Source organism: Penicillium hordei, assembly GCF_028827395.1.
Source record: "Penicillium hordei strain IBT 12815 chromosome Unknown utg000006l_segment0_segment0, whole genome shotgun sequence".
NCBI classification, from domain to species: Eukaryota; Fungi; Ascomycota; class Eurotiomycetes; order Eurotiales; family Aspergillaceae; genus Penicillium; species Penicillium hordei.
The window spans coordinates 457,152-484,051 of record NW_026623147.1 but is presented as its reverse complement, the minus strand read 5'-3'; the positions used below and the strand labels follow the sequence as shown (position 1 = coordinate 484,051).

Below are 26,900 nucleotides of genomic sequence, written 5' to 3'. Positions count from 1 at the left end.
ATGCATAACAGTGTTCCAGGCCTTAGCCCCGGGGGCCAAACGACGGGGCTAGATGATGGGGCCAGATGACTGGATCAGTGTCGAATCAGTGGCGAATTTGCCAATCTACTTCCAGTTTCAATGATTCAAGTATCAATTATTAAAATAGAAAATTTTTCAACCAATAATTCTCAGGATGACCACTAAAGAATTTGTGCTGATTTTAGTGTTGGGGGGGAGTGAGTTGGGAGGAATCCCTAAACACCTGTAACATGTGTTGCCTGACATTCCCAACGGTTCAACACTTTCTTGCTGAAAGCAACGCAACTGACCATTGACTTGATATGAAATAATTAGACAGTTCTTTATATTAAATAACCTAGATTCAATGTCCTCAATCTGAATACTTCCACCTCACAGCCATCAATTCACTCAATCCCAGATTTTCATAAACTTGCGCAAGAGAGAGGCCTTGGGTTTTCAAATCCACTGCCACAATGGCCAAACCTGAGCCAAGTACCGGAAAACAACATATCAGTGAGAAGCCCGTCACACTCGGTAACTGGTACCAGCATGTCAACTGGGTCAACACAACCCTGATCCTGATCGTACCCGTCGGTGGTATCGTCGCTGCTTTCTATACACAGCTGAGGGCAATCACTGCTGCTTGGGCATTTATCTACTACTTCTGGACTGGGCTGGGTATCACTGCTGGATACCATCGTCTATGGGCGCACAGATCCTACGAAGCGTAAGTTTCCCACAGCCTCATCCCCCCTACTTTGTTTCGGATCAAGCACTAACTGGCATCTGACATCTCCAGTTGCCTTCCAATCAGAATATTCCTCGCATGTGTCGGCGGTGGTGCCGTCCAAGGCTCAATCCGGTGGTGGAGCAGTAAACACAGGGCACACCACCGATGGACCGACACAGTCAAGGACCCATACAGCGTCATGAAGGGTCTTTGGTATTCGCATTTCATGTGGATGGTTCTGAATCAGAACCCGAAAACCCGTGGTAGGACCGATATCTCTGACTTGAATGAGGACCCCGTCGTCGTCTGGCAGCACAAGAACTACGGGTCTGTCGTCTTGGTCTTCGGGATGTTATTCCCTATGCTCGTTGCTGGTCTGGGATGGGGTGATTGGAAGGGGGGCCTTGTGTATGCGGGCATTCTTCGATTTTCATTTGTGCAGCAAGCCACCTTCTGCGTCAATTCTCTCGCCCATTGGTTGGGTGAACAGGTCGGTCATCGTCCATACGCTGTTCTTGTTATATTCCCGCTCACTCTGACACGCATTAGCCATTCGACGACAGGAACTCACCTCGCGATCATGTCGTTACTGCACTGATCACTCTCGGTGAAGGTTACCACAACTTCCACCACGAGGTAAGAAGGTTCTTTCCCTTTCATTTGCCTCGCATCCACTAAACCCCGACCAGTTCCCCTCCGACTACCGAAATGCCATTGAATGGTGGCAGTATGATCCCACGAAGTGGTCAATCTGGGTGTGGAAACAGCTCGGTCTGGCAAGCAACCTCAAGGAATTCCGAGCCAACGAAATCGAGAAGGGTCGTGTGCAACAATTACAGAAGAAACTCGATCAGAAGCGCTCTAAGCTGGATTGGGGTGTTCCCCTAGACCAGCTGCCTGTTGTCGACTGGGACGATTTTATTGCAGAAACTCAGAGTGGTAAAGCTCTAGTTGCTATTGCCGGTGTTGTTCACGATGTGAGCAAATTTATCACAGAACACCCTGGTGGTAAAACCCTCATTTCATCGGCCATTGGGAAGGATGCTACTGCCATGTTCAACGGCGGTGTCTACACTCACTCGAATGCTGCTCACAACCTCCTTTCTTCCATGCGAGTTGGGGTTATTCGCGGTGGTGGTGAGGTTGAGATTTGGCGTCACCGGAACTGCCAAAAGGGTCTTTATGCTTGAGCTTTCGGGAAGAAATTAGAGGTCAATTTGTCAAGTTTCAAGTTTCACGAGAATATGAATATGAATATCCGTTTTGACCAAGCAAAGCTGGAAATATCTGTCGAATACTAAGTCCGAATACATGGTAGAAACCAGGTAATATACCGGGAACATCATGTGACATCGGGTACCAGGCATACCATACAAAAGTGCATATTACAGTTAGTCATCATGGTCCGCACAGATTGTTGAAATAGCGGGTTTTGTCATTTTAGTTAGTTAGAGTTGTCAACATTGGTCATTTATACCATACATTCATTGTTCGTACACCAGCTTTCCGTCAATATCCAATATTTCAGATTTACCTGGATTAAGGGGCATGCTAAACAAAACCGGAGTTAGGAGATAAGCTTGGAGCTCAGTCGCTTTCTACGATCAATTACGTCGTATTCTCACAAACAATTTTCTTAGATTCTTCTGGTCGCTGGGAGTTGGCGTAGTATTCAGCATTTTGACTGCCAAGACTTCGTTTTCTCTTCCCTCACTTCATCACTCCCTCACTCTCGCCTTATCTCCCTTCCTCACTGTGTACTTGGGAATGTGTCGGACGACTGCCAATGTGCTTTTTCGGTGTAATTATTCATTCTTTATGTCCTATGCTGGATCTGACCTTGATTTGATCCCTCAGTTCACGTCATTCAGAGCCCTTGCTAGCTCTTGCGAGAAAAATGAGTGGCACTAGCATTAATGGCCCAATCGCGAAAGATCCATCGACGAAGACAGAAAACAGTCGCCATGGTTATCACACATCAAAACCCAATAAAGACAGCCGAAATTTGGACTTTATTTTACGAAACGGGCTAGCCGGAGGTGTCGCAGGCTGCGCTGTGAGCCTTACCGCCTAAACTACCACCAGTAGATTGCTAATATCAGAGTCAATGTAGGCCAAAACCATTGTCGCCCCATTAGAGAGGATCAGAATTCTCTTTCAAACCTCCCACTCTCATTTTGTGCAGTATTCAACCCGCTGGGATGGTTTTGTTCAGGCTGCCAGACACATTCGAACCTCGTATGGTATCCTTGCGCTTTTCAAAGGCCACTCGGCAAGCTTGGTCCGCGTATTTCCATACGCTGGTATCAACTTTCTCGCATATGAGCAATTCCGAGCAGCAATTATCACGTCTTCCGAGAAAGAAGCACCATGGCGTCGATTTTTGTGCGGAAGTATGGCTGGTGCGACCTCCACGTTGGTTACATATCCTTTGGAGTTGATCCGTACACGTCTTGCTTTCGAAACAGTCCAAAAGAATCCTTCATCCTGGATTGGTATCTCTCGAAAAATGTACTTTGAAGGAGGCAGCGGAAGCTTGTCAAATCTTTATCGAGGGATTGCCCCCACTATGCTAGGCATACTTCCGTATGCTGGCACGTCATTCCTCACCCATGATCTACTTAGAGATTGGCTTCGGACGCCTGCTCTTGCACCCTATACTCTGGAGGCGCCATCTTCCACCCGACTGACCGCAGTTGCGCAGCTTTCCTGTGGGGCAGTTGCTGGCATAGTCGCTCAAACAATTTCCTACCCGATTGATATCATTCGGCGACGAATTCAAGTTGGAAGTGTGGTTGATGTTAAATCGGGCATTTTGGAGACAGCCCAGCGTATCTTTCTGGAGAGAGGAGTGAGAGGCTTTTATGTTGGGCTGACTATTGGCTATGTGAAAATGGCTCCCATGGTGGCGACAAGTTTCTATGTCTATGATCGGATGAAGCGATTTTTGGGGCTAATTGAGTAGCCGCTTTCTCTTTCTCGTGCTTGGATATTGAGATTCTGTTAGGATCGCATTTTTTCATTGTATAGTAGTAATTGTCGAATACCAAGTCTGAATACATGGTAGAAACCAGATAATATACTGGAAACATCATATGACATTAGGTACTAGGCATACTATACAAAGGTGCATATTACAGTTAGTCATCATGGTCCGCACAGATTGTTGAAATAGCGGGTTTTGGCATTTTAGTTAGAGTTGTCAACATTGGCCATCTATACCATACATTGTTCGTACACCAGCTTTCTGTCAAATATTTACCACTGCTTCAGCGATATAGGCAGGGTTTTTTGCATCGATTGAGTTGGATTGTACATTGGATCAGGCCCTATCTAAACCCTGAATAGACAGAGCGGGATTTATATAGTTGTATAGTTTTCCCTCTGTGTTCTTCTTCCCACTTTACACCCGAAATGGTTTAGTTTCATTTGTCGTGATTTCGGGATTCTCGACACTTCGAGAATCCAGGCTTTCAACCACTATGTTAACTAAATACAGAATTGTATTATAATACAGTCAACCTCTCGCTCATGGCACGCCCAGAGATAACACGCATCGGGTTATAGACTAAGAATGCCGCCTATAGTGCATTTTTGGTCTAGCGGCATTACGCCCAGTATGCTTTCCGACATATTTGTACCTCAATTCCACGTCGTATCAACCAATTTAAGTACATCCATGCGGTGATTCACATTGTCTAACAGGGAAACAAAAAGCGCAACCGGCCCCTTGTTACGACACATACTGGTAATCTGGATACTTCTGTCACCCTTCAAGCATAAGCACGCCTAGCCGTGCCGTCAATCAGCTCGGACACATACTTTCGGAACGGTATGAAGTCCACATCCGGATATAACTCCTTGCCATCCAAGTATCCTAAATAGCGGGCATAGTCAGGCGTGTTATCCCCTCGCACACAAGTGGAATAAGTGTACTGGGCAACAGCCAATGCCGATTGAGCTCCCTTGTCCCCCAAACCAGCAGCCTCAGCCGCTATTTGCGCAGAAACAACGCGGGCCATTGCATCTTCATTAGAAATCTGCGCGTCCTTGTCAGTTGACGGTGCAAATGAATCAGTTACGGGGTACACATACGTAGTTATAATCTAGCTTCTCGCCACTTGCTTCCTCCATGATCTGGAAGATCTCCCGCTGTGTGAGGACCTCGCTGTACGCAAATACCGACTTGTTCAAAGTCCGAGGGTCAGTGATGATTCTGGCTACGTAGCGGCCGATATCACGAGAGTCTGTGATAGCAGAGGGAACATTGCCGTCGCCATAGAGCCCCTCCATAGGCAAAATGACCAACTGGTCGATGCGTCCAGAGGGAAGCCTGGGTGGGGTAATCTGGTACCACCAACCAACATCGATGACGGTGTACGGGAGGTAGATCTTCTTGATATGGTTCAGGACCTCCTCTTTCTGAGTTTCGTGTTAGCTATTGTAACCTTTGTGATATCAGGTGCGTTACTGTACCGTCTCTCGAATGCTGAGTGCACCCTTGGGCGGAACAATTGTAGCGAAAAAAGTCGGAACGAAGCGTTTGACACCAGCCTTCTTCGCCGCATTCGCTAGAGGAATCTGCAGTAGAAAAGCTGAAGCGTCGAGCACAGCAATAACAACATCGGCGCCGGTAAGGATTTTGACCAGATCCTCTTCAGGTCCACTAAGGTCGGCTGCTACGATCTCAACGCCAGCATCCTTTAAGGCTTGGTTCTTGACGCTGTTGAGTGACGACTGACGCGTCACAGCCGTCAAGTCCTATAAATTGGTTAGGATAATGTTAGAATGGACACATCAGGACCTTACAAACTGGGTGCGATATTCAAGCAAGCCCTTGGTAATGGACTGGCCAGTCTCGCCAGTTGCTCCAATGATGACGACCTTCATCTTGAAAATAGGCTCGAATGAGTTTGAGAACGTGTACCTTTCTAAGAGGTTAGATTGGAATGAGTAGTGAGAAAAATTTCCGGCACCAGCGGGGCCCCAAAGCTTATATACGTAGAATGCTGGTAGGTCCGAAAAATGTATTACAAATAAAGCCCAACCGCAACTCAAGGCAATGCGCTCATTGACGACTGAAGATACGAGTCATGCCATTAGCCGTTACAGTATCATAATGCTTACTGAGCACAATTATGCTTGATGTCCTGGAGAGTAATGGAATGTTACATAACTCCGCTAATATCCGACTCCACTCTTCAACTCTCTGACGTGGATGACTATTCTGGCCAATCAGAGATCGTCATAGCTCAATCTGCCAAAGATAGTTAGAGTTTGGAAAGCTAAAGTGACTTACAAATCACCCAAACGCGGATTAGTTAACTAACTCTATTTTACTCCGTACGCAGTTATTTGTCCATGCGGCTGACGAAGCATACATAGTATTTTGTCTTTCCAAAAACTATTGATTTCTCGTAGATTTGTAATTTTGGACTTGGCGGTCACGGTGCCTGACGATTCGACGGCTATTTCTATGCGGAATTCCCAAGATCTGAAAAGCGCTCACCTATGTCTGGCTCCTATCTACCCAAGCATCGCTCTTATCTACCCAGGCGTTGAAGCTTGGCCAGCATACTGTGACACTCGGTTGTATAGCTTTGAGCTGTTAAAGAGACGCATTTTGCAACAACTTTCCAACACTTATTCCCAGCCAAAGTCTGCAAAACCAAGCGGATCATAATGGTCGCAACCACCACGGACCACGAACTCATCCGCAATTGCATCTCGCGCTACTGCATTGGCGTCGATCTCAGAGACTGGGAAATCTTCTCCAGAGCCTTCACGAACAACGTCAAAGTATCCTTTCCTGCACCCGCTGAGAGCACCGAAGGAATCGCAGCACTCACGTCCTCAGTGCAAGGCATGGTCGGCATTCTCCAAACACAGCATGCTTTGAGCACGCAGGTCATCGAACTGACGGGCGAACGAACGGCAGAAGCCACGACTTATGTCAGCGCCGTCCTGTCCGGTGTGGGCAAGAACGAAGGTAAATTCGTGACTAGTTGGGGCATGTATCAGGACAAGCTTGTGAAAGACCTTTTTGAAGGTAGGGAAGATTGGAGGATAGCTGAGCGGATAGCCAGTTCTTGGCTGCCTTTGACTGGGGATTTGTCCTTACTTTCAGCGTAGCCAGCTTTTGATCAGATGTCTCTGTGTCGAGGAATGTGGGCTCGATACTTGCCGCCGAAATATTTAGTTTCATTTTTGTCGTGATTTCTTTGTTTGTCGTAAGGATTCTCGGAGTGTCGAGAATCGGGGACTCTCAACCTCCTGACCCCAGGCATGTAAGCAATGACCCCCCAACTTGTCATTGCACACTCTGCTCCTTTTCATCTCTTCAATTGAATTCAACTCGACTTTTTGGATTGGTTCCCCTTGGTAGATTGGCCCCATTCTTGCATACAATGCCATACTGTATTAGCTTGCTGTCACACTATGGCAGGCGCAGGCAGTGAGTTGTTCTCATGCTGTAAGATTCGCCATGGTCAAAGCACCTTAACGTCGATTTGTGTTACAAAATTATTTCCATCAAGCGTAGGAATAACAAAACAGAATTTCAAGATAAAATGATAGACCCTCGAATCGAGGCATCCACGGCAGCCTTCCTAAGCAGGGCGCGCAGTTCATTTTCGAATGTGCCTCGATAGCAAACATTGAAAGCCCATTTGAAAGTCGCGAAGCGAGCGAAAGTGTGATTTCTTCCTTTAAAAGACGACGCGTCAATGATCGGGAAGGTAAATATGTACACAGCTCCTGGGCCAACCCCCACCCACTGGTCAAAAAATAAAGGTGATATCAGAGTGTGCCGAAGGGTCGAAGCTGATGACAGAAAGCTGGTGTACGAACAATATATGGTATAGATAACCAATGTTAACAACTCTAACTAACTAAAATGACAAAACCCGCTATTTCAACAATCTGTGCGGACCATGATGACTAACTATAATATGCACTTTTGTATGGTATGCCCGGTACCCAATGTCACATGATGTTTCCAGTATATTATCTGGTTTCTACCATGTATTCAGACTTGGTATTCGACAGCTGAGTAAGATACTGGCAATACGCGGGTCGGATAAAAGTTTTAACGAGCGAGAAGCTAGTGCTACTCTGTTTCATTTCTGCCCGTTGAAAAGGCACACAAGATTCTTCGGCCTGTTATCGCGGCGATTACGAAAGAGGACGACATTGTAAACGTCTAGTGAGATTCAGTAGTTTAGGTATTTTCCAGTCCTTGGAGTTCGTGCCCGACACCGACTGCAGGCACGGGAACGTCGCGGATGTCGACATCAAGGTCTTTGTTATATACGCTTCCTGCATGGTTGTGGATGGTGCGGGCGTTGCTGTTCAGTATTCTGCTCTCTCTGTCAAGGTCACAGACTTTTGTGGCCATGGCAGACTGATTATATATACCTAATTATTTTAGGTACAGCCAACCGCTATACCAATACATCCGGACAATTGGCTTTTGGACCTGGGGTCACTGTTCGATGGGATGCATAACTTATGTCGGGGTTGAGGCAAGACAGATTCACGCATTCACACCAATCTTCTTCCCGTCGGGCAGTCTTTCTCTCCGGGTCGGTCTTGGCGAATCAAATGTCTTCATAACTCAATCCGATCACAAAAACTACTCGAAAAGCTCAAGTGATAAATTAATAATGGTCGGATTCAAGCCGCCTTCGTCATCTATTTTGTCTATAGGTTGCTTACTGTGCTACGGCGGGATGGGTCTCACGGGCATTATTCATCATTGAGAAACCTTCCTTGCCGAGTACTTCATATTAACTTACCATGTTATGTTAGTAACTTTCTCGATAATCTCCATTCTCCACAATTTGTCGCGTTGGTTTATCAGCAATCTGGACAGCCCCGCAGCACCCGGATTTCATTATTGACTACTCGCTCATTGTGTAGACACGCAGGTACGACTGGACCGCGTGTAGTATCATTAATGGGGAAGTCAATTAGTACAACTTTGGATGCGCGTGGAGCTTGTAGAGGGGAGAGCCGGGCTTGGCTGCGCAATGGCGTTCAGGCATTGCTCGAGTGACCTAAGTCGCGCGTCGTCGGCCGGGAAGAGCTAGCTTAATGCTTCTCACCAGTGGGTCCCATAGTTATCGGATTCTCAAATTAGGCAAGAATATAGGCATTGCGTGTAGGAAGATATGGATTGCCGGAACTCAAAACGAGCACCCCACAAAGTGTCACCTACCTGGACATTCCACTTGCCACTACACCAGTGACGCTATCATTAGGCTCTGCCGAGAACTAAACCTTCAGCAATGATAATGCCCAACGTAATCTCTCCAGGTCAACGCAGTCTTAGCAGTATAAAATGCCAGTCTTTACCTCCCGCAAAGCCTTTACTTATGCCAACGTTCATTGTCCCTGAACCTTTCATCATTGAATCTGTTCTTTCCCAGCTACAACTCACAAAATGACCATGTCGAAACCGAATTGGCAGGCTCTCATTAACGAGAAACGCGCTTTCCGAGAATCGCAAATCCCGCTTGAATGGCGTCTAGATGAGATGATCACGAGCCAGGCTCATCGTGACAACCCTATCAGTGCCTTTGACCTTCTTGATCAGACTGATATTCTTACCCAACATGAACGCGACATGACTGAAAACTACGATGCCACAGCCCTTCTCGCGCAGCTCGCCTGTGGTGCAATCTCATCACTGGAGGTCACCGAGGCATTTTGCAAACGTGCAGCTATCGCGCATCAGTTGGTCCGTTCCCAGTTTATCACCCCGCTCTCTTGATGGTCCTGACATTGTAAAGTTCAACCCCTTAACAGAGATATTCTTCGATAAAGCTTTAAATCGAGCAAAACAGCTGGATGCTTTCCTGGCCCGGGAGGGGAAGCCCATGGGACCCTTCCATGGATTGCCAATCAGCCTCAAAGTCTGTGCTACTCTCTTTCCTTCTGCCTTATAGTGCCATTGGAAGGGTACGTACTTACAACCGAATCTAGGACACGTGGATGGTCAAGGGTGAGGCAGCTACTTTGGGCTTCGTCGCATACTTGACTAAGCCAGTGGCCGAGGAAAATTCGCCCATTGTCGACATACTGTTAGATGGTGGGGCGGTCCTCTATTGTAAGACCAACGTCCCCCAGGGACTTTTCGTAAGTTTCAACCCAGCATGATACACCTGGTGGGCTTGTGGTATGCTCACAAAACAATTAGACATTGGAGGGTGAAAATAATGTTTTCGGGCTTACCATGAATCCGCACAAACTTACCCTGGGTACTGGAGGCAGCAGCTCTGGGGAAGGGGCTTTGGTTGGATTCCGGGGCTCTCCTCTCGGCCTCGGTACAGATATCGGCGGTTCAATTCGAGTGCCATCTCACGTTAGTGGCTGCTACGGTTTCAAACCAACGGCAAATCGAATTCCATTTGCGGGCCAGCAGTTCCACTTCCGCAAGGGATGGCCAGGCATGTTGCCTTCGGCTGGACCCCATGCAAATAGCGCGCGCGATCTCATGTTTTTTTGCAGAACCATCATTTCAAAGGAGGGCTGGAAAAGGGACTCCGCGTCCCTAGCAATTCCCTGGAAAGATGTTCGCAAGAAGAAGCTCAAAATTGGTTTCTGGCAGGGCGCACATGAAACCCCGGTCTTTCCCCCAGTTCTCCGAGCACTTCGTAAGGCTGCTGAGGTACTCGAAGCTGCTGGACACGAGATTGTGCCAGTGTCAACACCTGAGGGTGCTGGTACTTCCCAATGCCTTAATATCTATGTGCACTCTCTTGGTTTTGACACAAAAGCTACTCTGATGAAGTTCCTTGATGATGCTGAGGAGGAGATTCTACCCGGCATGAAGGACTTTAGGAATCTGATGGCTGACATACCCAAAAGTACTCTTGACGACGTCTGGAAGTTCTATGCTGATCGCGCTGATTTCCGGACTGCGTGGCATACGAAGTTTACAGATGCAGACATAGATGTCTTGCTTTGCCCCTGTCACCAAGGAACTGGCATGCCTCACTCTGGGTATGGCTTGCCAATTTACGCTATGATCTGGAACCTACTGGATGTGAGTAAGAAACAGCCTTGCATAGTAATCTATGGCTAATTCTCTACAGTGTCCCGCTAGTGTTGTCCCTTTTTTGAGGTCAAACAAGAATGTGGACAGTGAGAAGATTGAAGGATGTAAGCATCCTTCTACGGATCTAATTCCTCAAGTTTTCATCTCATGTTGAGTGAGATTATAGAAACATACACAAGCTGACATATATAAAAAGTTGATACAGATGCTGTCGACGGTGCGCCTACACACGTGCAGGTAGTTGGCTGGAGTTTCCGCGATGAAGAGGTTCTAATGGCCACTGAAGTGATTTCAGATGCGCTGGAGAAATTCTCTGTGACGAATTTGTAAATTCTGGACACTCGACACTACATGTAGGCCCTCGTGTGAGAAGGAGGCAGAAACGAAGCTGTTCTGGAAGACTTAAGGAAGAGTTGTCTTTGCATGTTTTTTTCTATTTGTTGCTCTCGTTAAGCCTCCGGGCCTTCTACTTCTTTCCTTTTCCATATTCAGAGTTCATTCCTGCTTTAAACTGTATCAGTTAATCCTCAGTTCATAATCCCCTAACCTGGCATGTAAGTAGAGCTCGATTTCTGGCGTAGTGTCAAAGCTACCGTATGTAGATATAGCGGCCAGGTCCTGCGGGGTAGAAGGTTCAATACCAGCATCTAAGGCCTGAACAAGGGTCGAACCAAACCCGTCAACACTCTCTCTGTATTTGAGTTCCGTGACCTCAGTCGTTCTTGAGAAGCACTCTTAAGTTACTTGTGGTAGGATTGATAGATTTGTCCTGGACCGTAGATGCTTTCTCTTTAGTTTGGCAGGTTGCTGTTTGCGTTGATGGTCTGAGCAGTCAGGAGGTGGTAGGAATCACCGTCAAGACTTCTGTCGATCTTGCAATGGCAACTACAGGCTTGCCAGGATGCGATTGGAGTTGGACATGAGCGTTGGGTGCCTATCGCACAATACGATGAGGCAAAAGCATGTGAGAGAAAGTTGAAATCTGACGCGTTCGATGCGTCTGAAACTGAGGAAGAGAGAATAAGAATTAAGGGAATTGGATTTTTGATGACTTTTGTGAGGAAGACTACATGTGGGTAGAGGGAAAGCCCAGCTTCACCTTCGGGGAAAGGAAGCGACGACAACCATTGCTTAGGAATGTTGAACGGCCGGTTGGGTCGGAGGGTGGAGGCAGCGATTGTGGTAGAGAACTGGAACTGCTCGCAAATCAAACCAGGCAAACTCATATGTTAAGCACAAGGGGCAAGTCAGTGGTGCTTACTACATAATCATGCGTGGCACGCTGATCACAGTAGTCTAGCCAGGCTTCATTCCCACTCGCTGAATATGGCTTCCCCTCATCCGCAGTGAGTTCCTATACACCCGCAATGAGCACTAAAATGGGCCGTAGTGGGTAAGTGTTGCACTGAATATGCATGAAGCTTCGTACGTTCTGGCTCTCGGTTTTTCCTGTTGAGATGAGGGATAGGTTCTAGGAGGAGCGATGACATATGTCAGCCATTGAGTAATCTTGAAGATGTCTGTCTTAAACTAAGATGACCCCTGAGTGGAAGCGTGTTCTACAGCTTCCCAAAAATCCATGTTACCACACAAGGCTAGCTGTTTTGGACCGCCAAGGAGACCTGATCGGTATTGCGAAGGAGGTATTCAACGCTGCTGCTGGAAACAAATGGCAAGGGGGCGATGGCCCTGCTTTTGGACCGTCGAGAAGACCAGAGCGCGATCACCGAAGAGGTAGTCAAGGCTGCCGCTGGAAACCGGGGGAATGGTGAGGAGGTGACGACTATGCTTCTGGACCGTGGAGGAGACAAGCTCATCATCACCGAGAAGATTGTGTCTATCATTGATCGATAATTTTATAGCAAAGTGATGGCACTACTTTTAAGCTGTCGAGGAGAGCAGATAGCTATTACCGAGTAGGTTGTCGAGGTAGCCGTTGAAAATGAAGAGAATGGTCTGAACCGTGGAGGAGACAAGATAACCATTACCGACGAGGCTATGTCCATCATTGCTAGAATCGTTGCTGACAAAGCGATGGAATCGCCTCTGGGCCGTCAGCAGAAGTAAACACCGCACGAACTAAAGGGGATATGTTGCGCTTATCGTCGCTGTACTCTGGAGCGTGACGCGCACTTGTGGTCGTCTTGGTAAAGAAGGAGATATCAAAAGAAATGCTTCGGCGATGCTGCTCCGAGATGCGAGCAGCCTTGTGAACAAGATGATGTTACGAATCAAGATTGGAAGCCATCGATGCGCACTCAGATCTGGTGATCGACGAACTTGCGGAACGGAGGAGCTTCTCTTTTCAGTGTGTCGCAACGATGACGGGATACGGCTGGGGGGAATCGATGATCATCGCCTCCACTGTGGACGTGCTTGATATTTCTGATCAACGGCGCGACTCCACTTCTTCTACTCGGGACGGTTCTCTCGGATGGCCCGCCAATATCCTTCCGGCGCCGTTCCCTCAGCAGACTCTCCGCCACTTGGTGCTCATTCCGGGCCCGGTCCCGTAAACTCTCTTCCCTCATTGATGACTCGTCGAGATGCAGCACGTCTAGCGTGCCTTGGTCGATATAAGGTCAGCTTGATATACCCCGACATTTTGGAGGCTTCTGTTTCTCAGCTAACTAGTATTTCCTTCCTCCGGGATCCACCTTCTCGGCTGCTGCTCCGACATAATGTTTGATTCCTGGTGTTGATGCCTGCTGCTGCAGGCATCCATTATGCATTTAGGTCATCTCTCGCTCTCTCTGTTCCTATCTCAGCTCTTACAGCCTGACATATTGTGAAGCATACGACAAAGGCTATGAGGACAGAAAAATATGGAGAGCAAGGCTCTGCGGACCAGCGGCCTGTGATATCCGAGTCCATTTACTATGCCCTGTTTTCCATGTATCGTCGACAACCCGACTGAAGAGGCGCTCTCAGGTTCTAAGTCCCACGTCTATTAACGTTTCTTCGTCCATCTCAATTAAAAATACAAGGCGATTCCCGAACGTGATATGAAACCACTGGTGCCTTTCCCAAAATATCCCAGTAAATTCGCTTTGTCCGAGGACTAGCGTGTATCTGCAGAGGACTCGGACTCAGGGAACATCAGTTGGCCGAGCGTCATGTCAGGTTCGAAAGTAAATGGCCTGTGTCACATGTTAACGACGATTAGCAACTGCAACTGAGACCACGTTCATCAAGAAGAACATATACAAAGGGCTTCAGAGCCAAGCTTAAACGTACCCATCATTGTCGAATAACCCGCCGGCTGTTGATGGGGCAAAGGGACTCAACATCGTCGAGAAGACATCAAATATCTCCACATCATCATGGCGTACATCGTCTGTCACATCTAGAGTAGAGCCGATCGTGGAACCAAGCGAGGTGTGAAGCGCATCACCCCGGGTAATTGCGGCGGGAGCAAGCGTATGATTGTAAATCTGCCTCTTTGCCTTGGTGAACATCCTGGAAAGTATTTCAGCACCGAAGTATACCGTTTTGAGCTCTTCAATAACCATCATGCAAAATTCAAGGTTGTGACGGCCCATTCGTTGCACCAGCTGTTTCTCAGATTTCGTGTCAAGGAGATGGATTTGCAATGCGGGAACCAAGGCAATGCACCTAGCGATTATTAGCATCCTCACAGTTCGATATTTTATCGGTTCTATGATGGGGCACGTACACCATCGCTTGAGTGCTGCTGATCATATCAGCACTGATCATGTTGCCGAGGATCTTGTTGGTGTTGGTCGCGGCATCTTTGGTCCTCCGCACCACAGTTGATGTCCATTCGTCCGCAGAGACATCGGGCCAAAATAAGTCTGATTTATCAAATATAAATGGCCGGTATAGGATCAACATAACGGACCTATAGCCTGCCAGGCAGTCGAAAACTAAAAAAGGAGATCAGAATTTCACTTACTCTAGATACAGCTCTAGGTGGTACGCATGTAAGGAGACAATATGACTTTGTCGGTGAGCTATGTCGTGGTCTTTGCGAAAATAATACTGTCGGATGTTATCGTCCATGTCCTGTATTTCACCCCTACCGGGTGGTGTCCGCTCCGCTTGATTTTGCCACGAGAGAATCTTCGATAAGGAGACCGTAAGTGCCAACAGCTCTGTCCACAGTTTGGCTAAGTCCCCAGTGCCTTTAGGAAGGTACTTTTGCTGAATACTCTCCTGAATCCCTGCGAGAAAGCTACTAGAGTCGTTATGATCTGGCATCGGGGTACTGCAGTCGGCTAGATTGATGCGCATAGGCCTGCCCATGCCGGCAGAGAACCACACTTCACGGTAAAAGCAGCTCCACCAGATGTGCCGCCAGAGTCTGATGTCGCTAATCGAGATGGCTTTATTGTGTTTTCGGCTGCTGTCTGGCTGCCGATGTAGCCCTATCGTTTGGCACAGACCAATGGCAATGCCGTTCCAGTGCCAAGACCCAGTCCTGTCTTCAGTGTCCGAATACCAGAACCCCATCAGGAGTACTGCCTGAATGAGCGTAATTTTTCTTCTTTCATATTCCGCGTCATACAGAGCCTAGATGAATTTAGTTAGCTAGTGCGTCTTGTCCAAGGAGTGTCTTATCTAGCCTGAACCTTAGCTCGGATATACATTGCACGCTTCATCTCTTTTCGAGACGAAAAGTTGGCGGCTTTCAAGGTCCTTTCATCTGCGAACTATATCTCATGTTAGAGTGCCAACGAGGAAAATGAAGGAGTGAATGAGACCCATACATTTGCGGCAGCTAGAGACATGCTCCACAAGAGATGCAGGCTTAGGTCGTTGCGTGCATTTTCAAACGTATCAATGAATGAACGGGCATCGACAACTGGGAAAAAAGGATGGACATAGTGGAAATACGTCTGTATGATCATTTCGCAGACAGCAGGAGTGGGCAAGTCGAAGACGCCCTTATAGCGCAGGTAGTCGATCGTTCCCTGGTCCATATGTGTTGGGCTGATACGTGGGACGAGGAAGTGACCGCTCTTCCTCCTTGGGTCCGGTTCGCAGATGTCGACTACTAAACCAACGCCCCGAGGGTCACCTACATGATAGAATCAGCATCGTGGACCATCACTGGCACAAGGATTCCAGCTAGATATCTGATCTCACCATATATTGGGGAATAGCACTCATCTGCCACCTCCCCATCTGTTTGTGAGGTGCACGTACCACCTCTATTGTGATGGCTGAAATGCTCGTTGAACGGATGATAAGGTGTTTCGGTGCCATCTCCAGTATCATCAGCCGACGGAGCTGTGGGATTCTGTCCGTTCCGCACAGATATATTCTCCGACGCAACGAGGCGCTCGGGACCGGGTGAAAAGCTGTGACCTTTCTGTGGAATACACCGTACCGCGGGAATGCCATTCGACATCGAAGGTGCCGCGCTATGATTGTAAGACGACGATTGTAGTCCGGGTCTGCCACGGTAGCTCGTTAGTGTGTCTGCCGAGGAGCTCTTCGGTCTGAGCTTGCCAGGTCGCTTACCTTAATCTCCTGCTCTCCCGCGGCACACATGAGACATCATCCAAGGAGCAGTTGGCGCAGGGTTGGCCAGTTTGTGGGAGACTGCACCTTACTTTTCGGGCGTGGCATGACGCGCAAGCCACAGGTGCTCGTTTTCTGGACCGTAGCGTTCTGCCAGAATTCCGCGTGCTCTCTACTGAAGAGTTGGGCATCATGAAAATGAGCAGTCGGGCCTTCGCAAATGAATTCAGTAGGACGCATTCAGCACCAATGCGGGAAGGTTGCCGCGGATAAGTATTAGTTTGGAATTGGGTGGACACATGCTGGGCCTCGGCAACAGCTAAGCGGCAAGTAAGGTTGTCTAGTTGGTGGTGGTTAGTCATGCGACGCCCAGATGGCTCGGGGTATACTGAGGCCTGAGGCGACCAATAGTTACTGTGACTACGCATAAGTTTTTAATGCACCCTTAGACCCACTTTTAGACCGCCTACTATTTCAACCGCCTGCCTAAAAACATGTTGGAGCGAACCATGCCAGCCACTCTCGGGGGGGCTTTCCGACCGGCAATATATTATGTAATACGGGTATGGGTGTTAAAAACCTATGCGTAGTCACTGTAACTAGTTAACGTAGTCAAATAACTAACTTAGTCAACTCAACTCTGGATTACCAATTTTCAGACTACTTTCAATGCCGCCCATTCATACTTATTCTGCCGGCCTCTGACTCACGCACTTGTCTAGATTGAAAGTCAAGGACCTCGACGCTCAAATCGGCCTAACACAAGCGATGGAATGTCGCTTCATGAAGTATTATTTCGAGTTTTTGGTCACTTCATCACTTGTGAATGACAGCAGATTCTAATGGCGCTGATTGTCCAAATTCGCCGACAGTGCCGTCATCCTGAATGGGATAGGTCAAAGAGTCGAAAGTTACCATTGGTTTACTAGTAATCTTAAATCATGTTCGAGGAGGCAGAATTGGAGAATAATAATAAGTGCGGCATTTTCATAAGTGAGAAAGAATTCTTGCTATGTTACTAAAGCATAATCTGCTCTGTGGCCTTCTGTATCTACAGTTATGAACAGATGACACTCAGAATATTTACACTTAAAAAAGAGAAGGTAGATTACGAAATCTTGTAGAGCGAGGCAAAGAATCTAATACAGGAACACAACTCAAAGCTACATAAAACGCAGGGTACAATCAGAGGCCAACAAGCGAAGCGCTGGTTCCCCGGGGCCTAGCGGTAGCATGCGTTTGTCACAGTACTCAACAAATTCAAAGTCGAGATGTTTTGCTCTTAGACAGAGCCTCGCTCATCTTGGCCTGTGGAATGCCCTGGCAGAAACGGTCGAGGCCACCGAACATTTCGAGCGGTGCTTGCTCGTCCTGCTCCCTAACCAAGCGACGACGCATGAGAGACTTGGTCCCCAGAAGGCTCGACTTCACTAAATGTTCGCCGAATGTCTGCTGCAGGTAGCCCATGACCTGTTCACGGAAGTTGCCTTTACCCTCGAAGACTTTGTTCACAAAACCGACCTGTGCCAACTCACAGACCGGGATCTTCCTACCAAGAAGGAGTGCCTCGTTCGCTTTACCCTGACCCATTCGCTGCACAAATGCGACACTGGAGCCGCCTTCGGCAACAAGGCCGAGAGAGGTGAAAGGAGTCATCAAATAAGCATCGGATGCCGCGTAAATAAAGTCCGAGTGAGATATCAAGGCTGCAGAAAGACCAATAACAGGCCCGTTCAGAGCAGTGACAAGGATCTTCGAATGGCTGTAGAACGCTCTCGCCACGTCAACGTTGTTGTTCACCAATTTGGGGAGCCAGTACTGGCGAGATAAAATCTCCTCCATAGATGGGGGTCTCCCTTTAAGGTCAGCCCCTCTTGAATCTGCATCAGCATCTCTTCGCACCTTGCACCTTTTCGCCTCAGGGAAAAAGAACTCACGCCGAGAAGAAGGGGCCTTCACCGATCAAGACAGTAACGTAGACCTCTGGGTTTTCTTCGGCCTCTCGAAGCAAGCCTGCAAGGCGGTAATACAGACTCTGTGTCAAGGCATTGAACTTTGTTGGGTTGTTCAGCGTGATAACCGCAAAAATGCCGTTGACATCAAGGCGAACAAGATCTTCATCAGCCATGGTTTAATAGAGTTGTTCGGTTTGATGATTGAAAACGAGAAGACTTTGAGAGATGTGCTTATGATATTTTGGTTTATGGGTTATTATTGATTCTTTTAAGTTGTCTTTTCAGCAATCTACTTCGGCTGGAGTTCCCGCGGCTATTGAGTGGGTACCTTTAGTGCCGCGGAAACACCCTCTATCCTCTCCTTGGCACGAATAAAAGTCGCTTTTGGGCAAGCCTGGGCTCGTTAAGCACTTGCCGGGGACCACAGGATGGAATAAATATCGATTTCGTTCAGAAATTTTGCAGCTATAGCAACCTACATACTATTTTGGTCCATTTGCATCGGTCATAACCTCTGATTATCGCCATGAGTCTCTGGATGTGGTGCCTCGGCCTGATACTAGGTTTGAGTCTCAAGAATTTACCATTCATGTGGCATGTAAGCCTCGAATTGCCTTTCCTTTCTCCTATACATTGAGTCTGACTTTTTCAGTTTCGATTTTTTGGTGCTTTTGCAATGGGCTACCTCTCCCGCAAAAGATCACGCTGTGTGCTTAAACAGCACCATGTCTTTCTCCCAGCAGTGCTCAAGTCACGCTCTCCGGTGACAGAATGTGACTTCAACCTTCATAAATCAAACTCGACCTACATCACCGATCTCGACGTATCCAGAGCGCATCTCAGCGGGCTGCTATTTGCGCCCATCTTCTTGAATTTCATAGATTCGATGCATTGCAACTTGATCGTCAGTGGGATTGCATGCACCTTTCACAGAGAAATCAAGCCGTACCAATTGTACGAAGTCTGGAGCAGAATTGCGAGCTGGGATGATAAGTGGATTTATGTGGTCTCGCATTTTGTCGCTAGTAGCAAACACTTGCCTAGACTCTACGTCATGCAAGGGGATCCTTCGATCAATAGCAAGCAGATGGAAGAACTGGCACATCCTGAAGATGAAAGACATAAATATGTCTTTATGTCTGCTGTGACTCGGATGGTTTTCAAAAGAGGTCGGTTGACTGTACCTCCTCAACGCGCTTTGGAAATCTGTGGTATTCTATCGGTCGAATGCCCAACCGCATCATCTCGTACGGCCGACAGAGCCGGGGCAACAGATTCAGCCATCGGTTGCCCTGAATGGACACTTGAAGAGATCGAGTCCTCTAGATATGCAAATCTCCCGGTCGTGCGGCTCGAAAGGGGCTGGGATGCCGTCCGTGAGCTCTTCCGACAAGAGCGGGTTGCGTTGACAGAGCATAGGGGCTTCATGTGGTGAAAATCAGGCTGAAAAACGGAGGAATATACAGTAGAGCTCTGTGTCTTTGTAAACAAAGATTATTGGAATAGTTTACCTCTGTCGGAAGTGTTCTGTATGACATAGTCCCCATAAAGCCCGACCGAAAGGACTCCAAATCTCTAAATAGCATCATCAGACGGGAAATCCCGAAATTCCAGAGCGGTTTAAAGCGAGACTGGTGGAACTATTCTTACTTTATGCTAATTTAATGTGCAATACACGGAACACCTTGAAATCCAGGATTTGGATTCATCGGCCAGTGCGCGCCTCGTTATGCTAGTGTGATTCCCTATCGAATTCGGTAGACATCGGATGGATGGCCAAAGATGTACCACTCTTGAATGCGTGTGCCGCCGGCTATTAGTCGTCAAGCGTGGCATACCTCTTAGTAGCAGGTCAATCCCCAAGCGCGGCCGTCACTTGGACTAGACGCCGCCAATGGACAGCCTAGGCTTTACACTAGTCCGATCTATGAGATGCTCATACAAATGCCCATATTTCGGTTGATAGCGCCAATTATTTCAGGTCTTTCGGAGAAGAGATATTGAGAGTACGAGAGGGAACATTTAGTACCAATGATGACATGGTGGTTACCGTAGGAAGACATGTTGACGACGAACCTAGAGACTCTGGAATTCGAGGTACTAGATCTAGATAAGAGGAGAAAAAGAAGCAAAAGAGAAAAGCATAAACAGCCTATTGGCCACTGAGATAAACAATCATCAAATGTTCATCCCGGCAACACCGCGTGGACATCCAACTAGGCATCAGAAAAGTGTGAAAGGTCACAGCAGAATCAGATCACACGTAGATTATACCGCGGCCAGGTAAAATTTGGTCTAATCCTTGGGCAACCCGGGTGTCTCCGCGAGGCGCAGAACATACTTCGTCGCGGACGCCTTACCCGCCTCAAGATCCTTCAACGCACGCTCAAGTCCAGTTAGCCCTCCTTGAACAACTTCGTAAGGATGTCCCGAGAACCAGCCATGGCCTAGGCCAAGGCTGATCAAATTGTAAATGGTGGCACCAAACTCTGCATCCCCCACATGAGTTCCCTCATTTGCCGGGGCATGGATAGAGGTAGCATTGGATCCTAGCACCGTGATTCCCCCAATGTCCTCGTCAGCTTGGGGTATGACACTCATGATCTTCCCGCCATTCGGGGAGACAACTTTACAAAGCATCTCCAAACTCGCTTTGTCAGAAACAGCGTCGTAGGCGTAAGAGATGGCATGCGATTTAGCAGTCTTTTGAAGCTGCTCGGTAACGTGATTGGCTCCCTGGCGGTAGTCAATGACTATGTCGCCCTTGCGACTGTCAAGCAAGGTCTCCACGTAGGGAATACCCTTTCCAGCGATAGCGATAATGGGATGAATGTTGGATAGGGTTGCGAACTTGATGGCAAAGGCTCCCACGGCCGTCGCAGCTCCATTGACCACTAACGGTGTTGGGACAGTGACCGGATCCCATGGGAATGGTAGGCGAAGACTCCGGTAGACGCCAAGAGCCGCGGTCATGCCAGCAAGCGGGATTGTGGCACCCTCTAATTAGTTGTCAGAGATAAGCTTGCATGTACTAGATATATCACCAGCGGCGTACCTTCAAAGGCTGTGGTAGCGGGGAGATGGAAGGCTGCCTTGGCGGGCGCCACGGAGTACTCTGCATAACTACCATGAGGAGCAAATATCTGGTGGAAGGCAGCGACACGGTCACCCGGACGATAACCAGTGACTCCTTCGCCGACTGCCTCAACATAGCCGGCGATGTCGTCGCCATGATTCGCTGCGTCGCCACCCGGACGAAAACCAGTGACTCCTTCGCCGACTGCTTCAACATAGTCGGCGATGTCGTCGTCACGATTCGCTGCGTCGCCACCCATTAGTTTGGGCATTTTCCAGTCCTTGGGGTTTGTGCCCGACACAACTGTGCGTATGAGGAGCTCGCCTGGCCCAACTGCAGGCACGGGAACTTCGCGAATTTCGACATTCAGATCTTTGTTGATGTACGCTTCCTTCATAGTTGTTGATGCTGCGGGTGTTGTTGTTCAATAGTCGGCAGGGCTTTTCCTAGGTAGGATGGCTAAAGGTTTGCTCTAGGCTGGAGGTCGTGGCAGACTGAGCTTATATACCCTACAGTGTCTAACACAACCGACTCTACAAAGACTCTCAGACGCTGGGTCTGGACCCGAGGTTACTGTTTGACCAATTTTCTGTTGGAGGGAGACAAGACAAATTCAGAATCAACTAGGTAGTTTCATTCATGCACACATAGGTTGTCATTCAGAAACTTCCGATCAAGTAATCTTCCTTTCCAGGACAGCTCTAGCGAATCGGATGTACTCATAACTCGATCCGACCAAAGAATTGATGAAAAAAAAACCCCCGAATTATCTTGATGACAAACCGCTTTTGCCATCGATTTTGTCTGACTGTTTGCTTCTTGTGCCATCATTGGTCCGGATGGGTTTCACAAGCCATTATGTTCAACAACAGGGAAACTTTAATTTGAGTTATTCAATCTTAGTAATTCCCAGGAATTTAAACTTGCGATAAGAATAAGCCTTTGATGGGCTACTCCACACATTCTCCACAATTTGTCTCATTGATTTATCAGCAATCTTGACAGAGCGCAGACCCAGAATTTCTAGCCTTGACTACTTTGTGTCTGATCAGGGCCTCTCCCCACAAATCCCTCAATTGTTTCTATCCACTTCACAGAGATGGAAGGGGTGCGAACGTGGCGCCGCGGCCGTCCGCGAATTCAAGACGAAAAAAGTGTGAATGACGTTGAGCAGGTCAGTTGCGCGGGGCGAACAGGCATGCTTTGCCTCGCTGAATCAAGCTAATGAGGGTCTGTCTGCTTCAGAAGAAAAGGGTACAGATGCGCCTCGCGCAAAGGTCGTATCGGGCCCGGAAAGAAAAAGCACAACAATCAGAAAAGATTCGGGCTCAAGGGCTCAACAGTGCTCTTGATGATACATTTGAAATCTTTTCCACGCTCCATCAGCGAATTGTCAATACCTCGCAGATACAAAATACGCCGGATATTCTCCTTCATTTGAATGATGCCTCTAGACAGATGGCTGCTATTGCATCTAGCTGCAACAAGGACTTACAATTGCAAAATAATCCGATGAATATGAGCCCAAGCTCTCCCGAACAAGCGCATGGAACGACAAGCCAACCACCAGCTACTGACGTGATCAGAGGACAAGACAAAGAGTGGAGGCCACAGCTTCCACTTGCAGCGCAGCTTCCAGCTTCATATCCGTTAGTTACCAGAGATTCCAGGCTTATGGCTATATCTCTACGGACCAAAACCTCCAGTAAGATCTCGTTGCCAGCAAGGTTTATTCGAGCGTGCTTCAAGCGTGCAGTAACCATATTATCTAGCAGCGCAGTGCATGGCAGCCAACAACTAGTCCTGACTCTTCCTCTTCAATGGCTAGGAAAAGATGCTGTGATCATCAATTCTTTGCAAGTTCTGGAGTCATTCCTTCCTTCTGTGGCTGATTTTCAGTATCCATTACACTCCGCTCCCGGGCAACCGCACATGTACCGTGTTGTTGAGGGTGGGACTAAGACCCTGCCCAGAGCGCCGGCTCCTTTGTTGCAGCGGATAGCGAAGGGCAGAACAAGGACAATGCTAGACACGCATTTTCTGCCACTCCAAGGAGAATGGCTCGAGGCCGTGGATGTGGAGGAGTACCTGGAAGAGCGGGGAATCTATATCCGCGACGCTATCCGGGACGACATGACTTCAACCGACGAGACTTTATACGAAAACATCGCCTCAGGCATCGAGCAGAATACACCTGTACTCGCTCCGTCAAGTACACCCTCACAGCTAGATGTATCGCTATCTACCGACTTCCGTGGGCACGAGGCTTCGGACTATTCTGTCTTTGGGCTTCCGTGGGTAAAACCATTGACACGTTCTGCCAATGGCCAGCCCCTTCCAAACACTATAGCAGATGTTCCCTCAACTGAATTATCGAGCGTTCCGCAGTCGAGTTTCAAGCCCCAGGCAACCCAAATTCCTACAAAAGCGTCTCAAATCAATGTCGACCTTGATAAACTGATACATCTGCTCGCGGAAAACGCTATGTGCCTTGGTCCCACCCCCGGAATTAGGAAGGCGGCGGTGGATGCTTCTATTCGAGGGTCTGTAATTTTATCTTGAGAGTCGCCACGTGCAGAACATTACAACATGAGGAACCACCCACTGTCTGTACCCGCCATACAATATCTGCGCACAAGCCAATTACGCAGAAAGAAAGAACAAATCCCCAGCCAATGGCAACTGAGAAATCACTCTCCGCTCAGCTATCTTCCAGTCTTCCTGGCCGTCAAAAGAATCTTTGACAAGCTTGTCCTGATACATGCCCCAAGTAGTCATGGATTTTCCTTCGTCCTTGCCCACGCCGAAGAGAACGGTCGTGACATAAGTCGTAGCATCGGCCGTTTTGTCGCCAGTAAGCTCAATCAGTTGCGTGCTCAAAGCATGCTGGGTTTGAAAATTACCCACCATACCCCGTACTGCGAACTTGAGTGCTGCAATGCCTTCGATGCTGCCGATAGGGTTGGGGAAGGATGCCTTGACGTTGTTCGTGAAGGCTTTTGAGAAGATTTCCTAGTCCCTGAGATCGACACCAAGGCAGTAGCGTGAGATACAATTGCGGATGATTTCGTGGTCTGCGGTAACTGGGGTCATTGTGATCCGACTTTCGTTAAGAGACTTTGGCCGGGAAATCGGTGTCGAGAAAAGTGTTGCAAATGCGTCTTGGTGACGGGTCAGAGCAATACGGCCGAGTCCGGCAATGTGCTGGCCAAGCTATGATGTCTAGGTAGATGCGACTTAATTGGACCGTATGTGAGCGCTCCTGATTCGGGGAAATCCGTATAGAAATATGTGTTGAATCTCGGAAGCTACGGCCGTCAAGTCCGCAAGTGAATTACAAATCTGAGTAGTTAGAGTTTCGAAGACAAAATACCATGCTTTATCAGCCGTCTGAGCTCAGGTTCGGGCGATCCGCGGCTGGAACGATGGCCGCACATGACCACCGTTTTGATCAAAGACCTTCCGACTGGAAGGCATTTTAATTAACCTGAATAAAGAAGTTTACAAATTGCGAGAACAGCTCCTGTGCCCAACGTCCCTTCATCCACTATACTTTGGATAAAGTGCTCGGGCCCGGCTAATCTGGCCAATGATTCACATCGGCCTACTCTGGTCATGCTAGTTGATTGCGTTTGGCGGACCAATTTAGCTGCTTAACTAGCTGTAGGCCTTTTTCAACAAATGGACCTCCCTCATAGGGTACGTTGTTCCTCAACTAATAGTATTTGATATCAATCCTGCTCGATAGAACACTGCTGTTGTATCGTTTAGTCCTTATTGCTCTCCAAAATTTATCTAATTTACACAACCCTCGCCACAATGAGGGATAACTTCTTGCCCGATCTAACTGCCACAGGCCAAGCATATTGGTCGCTTAGCAGGCTTAGCTCTTCAAGCCGAAGTTTGAGCGGCTGTTGAATATTCAACTAGCCGAAGTCCCTTAGACATCTTCCCTCCAGTCAAATAGGTCGTGACTTCGCTCGGGTGAACCCAGTTCATGATCAACATAACCCCTAACATGAGAACAGCGTCGAAGAGGTATATGAAGATTTCATGACTGATGACATAGCCGTCAAGACCTTGAATAAATTCGACGACCCGAACAATCGACCGAACGAAGATAAGAAGGCTAGTGGCGTACAGTGCAAGGAGATGCCGAAGGTACGGTGGCTGGTGAGTGAGTACCCTCTGTGTCGGGGCACGGTGTAGCCGCATATGAAACAAGACCGCCGTGATGATAAAGCAGCCGAAGAAGACAATCTGTACGAATAGACCGCCCACGATGACATGGCTTCCGGTGGCTCTACTGTCAGGTTTGTCAGAGCCCATCAAGCCACCACCACCCCCCTGCATGAAGAAGGAGAGAACGTCACCGGTCACGAATATACCGGTTAGCCACCGTCTCCGAACGAAGAGGTAACGTTCACCGTCAACGAGTTCGACAATGCGTCCAAGCTCCATGTAGATCGATGCAGCGAATAGGGCTGGTGCAACGAGAAGGAAGATGCTCTGGACGACGTAGGCTCCAAGTGTCCCAGGAATTGTTCTTCCTATGTAACCGATGACTTCGACTAGAAAGCAGATGACATTGGAAGTCAGGGCCCAATCTTTTGGGTTCAGCCAAGGGGACCAAGAAACTCACATATTCCTCCACAGCAGAATGCGACGAAGAACCACATGCGCGTCTTCGCCATCTGGATGAAGTGTAGACCAGTACTTGCTGTAAAAAGGATGATGAAGATAACCGCAGCTGCCAGGGATGGCTCATAGTGGTAGAGATGATAGGCCATGGTGGCTATTTTGCTTGGTATGTACGTTGGTTTTTACTTCGATGATCTAGGAAATTTTTCAGTAAGCAAATCGATAAACATGAGTGATGATGATGTAGCTTTTATATATGGAACGCCAAGGAAGCTGCTTGAGGCTTAGGGGACGACGGACGCGGTTCAAGTACGAGGAAATTGAGATCTTGAAAGTCTCGGATCGGAAATCAACACGGCTTTCTATGGTGACCGAAGAAACTTATTTCCCGTGGCAGGAATTTCCAACAGTGCCTGTCGTAGTATATCGGGTAACCTTCGTACACTATACCTCATGAGGCTTAGTTCCCGAGTTCCAAAATGAGTCGCCTCATGTGAACTGAACTGGATTCTTGGGGCCCTCGAGTCCTGAAACTAAGCTGCCTTGAGCCACACTACGGGCTTCCGGGAGATGCTAAAAACTCATACTCTGTAAGCTTCCCCGGGTCTCCCGGTTGGGTCGATAGGAGTCTCGGGGAAGGAGATCCACGCTTCACCGCCATCAATGCCAAGACTTCCGTCAAATATTCAGGCAACAACTTAATAACCCCTATCTCTGCCATTCTTTGGCTCGTATATCTCGGATTATTTCTCGCATCTACGGGATTTGCAACGAGAACGCAGAGATTGAATCCAAGGGCCGAAAACGCTTCAATAGCAATGCCCTCCAGACAGGGCCAGTCAAAGTCTCGGCACGGCTGCACTCGTTGTAAGCAACGGCGAGTCAAGGTATGAGTAGTTCATTCGCCGCCAGTGCTGCTCTCTAGTTGCATTTATTCCAGACTCCCGA

General features: G+C 48.2%; 13 protein-coding genes across 13 annotated transcripts; 7 read left to right on the top strand and 6 right to left on the bottom strand.

Moving 5' to 3' along the window:
• Positions 1-476: 476 nt before the first annotated feature.
• On the top strand, positions 477-1,923 carry N7537_010880 (acyl-CoA desaturase; the record flags this gene model as incomplete). The annotated part of the gene is made up of 4 exons (XM_056901934.1): positions 477-730; positions 803-1,223; positions 1,283-1,369; positions 1,423-1,923. 4 exons carry the CDS (start codon positions 477-479, stop codon positions 1,921-1,923), a joined length of 1,263 nt encoding a protein of 420 aa, XP_056747221.1.
• A 707-nt stretch (positions 1,924-2,630) lies between these two features.
• Positions 2,631-3,698, top strand: N7537_010879 (uncharacterized protein; the record flags this gene model as incomplete). Its single annotated transcript, XM_056901933.1, has 2 exons — positions 2,631-2,789; positions 2,847-3,698. 2 exons carry the CDS (start codon positions 2,631-2,633, stop codon positions 3,696-3,698), a joined length of 1,011 nt encoding a protein of 336 aa, XP_056747220.1.
• An 808-nt stretch (positions 3,699-4,506) lies between these two features.
• On the bottom strand, positions 4,507-5,623 carry N7537_010878 (isoflavone reductase; the record flags this gene model as incomplete). Its single annotated transcript, XM_056901932.1, has 4 exons — positions 4,507-4,773; positions 4,829-5,155; positions 5,210-5,494; positions 5,543-5,623. 4 exons carry the CDS (start codon positions 5,621-5,623, stop codon positions 4,507-4,509), a joined length of 960 nt encoding a protein of 319 aa, XP_056747219.1.
• A 792-nt stretch (positions 5,624-6,415) lies between these two features.
• N7537_010877 (nuclear transport factor 2 family protein) lies at positions 6,416-6,865 on the top strand (the record flags this gene model as incomplete). Its single annotated transcript, XM_056901931.1, has 1 exon — positions 6,416-6,865. One exon carries the CDS (start codon positions 6,416-6,418, stop codon positions 6,863-6,865), a length of 450 nt encoding a protein of 149 aa, XP_056747218.1.
• Positions 6,866-9,176: 2,311 nt separating this feature from the next.
• N7537_010876 (amidase signature domain-containing protein) lies at positions 9,177-11,123 on the top strand (the record flags this gene model as incomplete). Its single annotated transcript, XM_056901930.1, has 6 exons — positions 9,177-9,473; positions 9,526-9,648; positions 9,719-9,871; positions 9,933-10,781; positions 10,831-10,897; positions 10,990-11,123. 6 exons carry the CDS (start codon positions 9,177-9,179, stop codon positions 11,121-11,123), a joined length of 1,623 nt encoding a protein of 540 aa, XP_056747217.1.
• Positions 11,124-12,160: 1,037 nt separating this feature from the next.
• Positions 12,161-13,309, top strand: N7537_010875 (NACHT domain-containing protein; the record flags this gene model as incomplete). The annotated part of the gene is made up of 4 exons (XM_056901929.1): positions 12,161-12,186; positions 12,434-12,626; positions 12,714-12,856; positions 13,030-13,309. 4 exons carry the CDS (start codon positions 12,161-12,163, stop codon positions 13,307-13,309), a joined length of 642 nt encoding a protein of 213 aa, XP_056747216.1.
• A 545-nt stretch (positions 13,310-13,854) lies between these two features.
• N7537_010874 (fungal specific transcription factor domain-containing protein) lies at positions 13,855-16,167 on the bottom strand (the record flags this gene model as incomplete). The annotated part of the gene is made up of 7 exons (XM_056901928.1): positions 13,855-13,933; positions 14,031-14,408; positions 14,470-14,655; positions 14,710-15,326; positions 15,386-15,466; positions 15,524-15,834; positions 15,903-16,167. 7 exons carry the CDS (start codon positions 16,165-16,167, stop codon positions 13,855-13,857), a joined length of 1,917 nt encoding a protein of 638 aa, XP_056747215.1.
• Positions 16,168-17,540: 1,373 nt separating this feature from the next.
• Positions 17,541-18,408, bottom strand: N7537_010873 (enoyl-CoA hydratase/isomerase family protein; the record flags this gene model as incomplete). The annotated part of the gene is made up of 2 exons (XM_056901927.1): positions 17,541-18,153; positions 18,218-18,408. 2 exons carry the CDS (start codon positions 18,406-18,408, stop codon positions 17,541-17,543), a joined length of 804 nt encoding a protein of 267 aa, XP_056747214.1.
• An 881-nt stretch (positions 18,409-19,289) lies between these two features.
• N7537_010872 (uncharacterized protein) lies at positions 19,290-19,670 on the top strand (the record flags this gene model as incomplete). Its single annotated transcript, XM_056901926.1, has 1 exon — positions 19,290-19,670. The coding sequence occupies one exon, from the start codon at positions 19,290-19,292 to the stop codon at positions 19,668-19,670; it is 381 nt and encodes a 126-aa protein (XP_056747213.1).
• Positions 19,671-20,530: 860 nt separating this feature from the next.
• On the bottom strand, positions 20,531-21,708 carry N7537_010871 (zinc-binding alcohol dehydrogenase family protein; the record flags this gene model as incomplete). The annotated part of the gene is made up of 2 exons (XM_056901925.1): positions 20,531-21,234; positions 21,291-21,708. The coding sequence occupies 2 exons, from the start codon at positions 21,706-21,708 to the stop codon at positions 20,531-20,533; spliced, it is 1,122 nt and encodes a 373-aa protein (XP_056747212.1).
• Positions 21,709-22,410: 702 nt separating this feature from the next.
• On the top strand, positions 22,411-23,873 carry N7537_010870 (uncharacterized protein; the record flags this gene model as incomplete). Its single annotated transcript, XM_056901924.1, has 2 exons — positions 22,411-22,485; positions 22,572-23,873. The coding sequence occupies 2 exons, from the start codon at positions 22,411-22,413 to the stop codon at positions 23,871-23,873; spliced, it is 1,377 nt and encodes a 458-aa protein (XP_056747211.1).
• An 81-nt stretch (positions 23,874-23,954) lies between these two features.
• Positions 23,955-24,404, bottom strand: N7537_010869 (nuclear transport factor 2 family protein; the record flags this gene model as incomplete). Its single annotated transcript, XM_056901923.1, has 2 exons — positions 23,955-24,307; positions 24,365-24,404. 2 exons carry the CDS (start codon positions 24,402-24,404, stop codon positions 23,955-23,957), a joined length of 393 nt encoding a protein of 130 aa, XP_056747210.1.
• A 798-nt stretch (positions 24,405-25,202) lies between these two features.
• On the bottom strand, positions 25,203-26,101 carry N7537_010868 (RTA1 domain-containing protein; the record flags this gene model as incomplete). The annotated part of the gene is made up of 2 exons (XM_056901922.1): positions 25,203-25,882; positions 25,954-26,101. The coding sequence occupies 2 exons, from the start codon at positions 26,099-26,101 to the stop codon at positions 25,203-25,205; spliced, it is 828 nt and encodes a 275-aa protein (XP_056747209.1).
• Between the last annotated feature and the right edge of the window lie 799 nt (positions 26,102-26,900).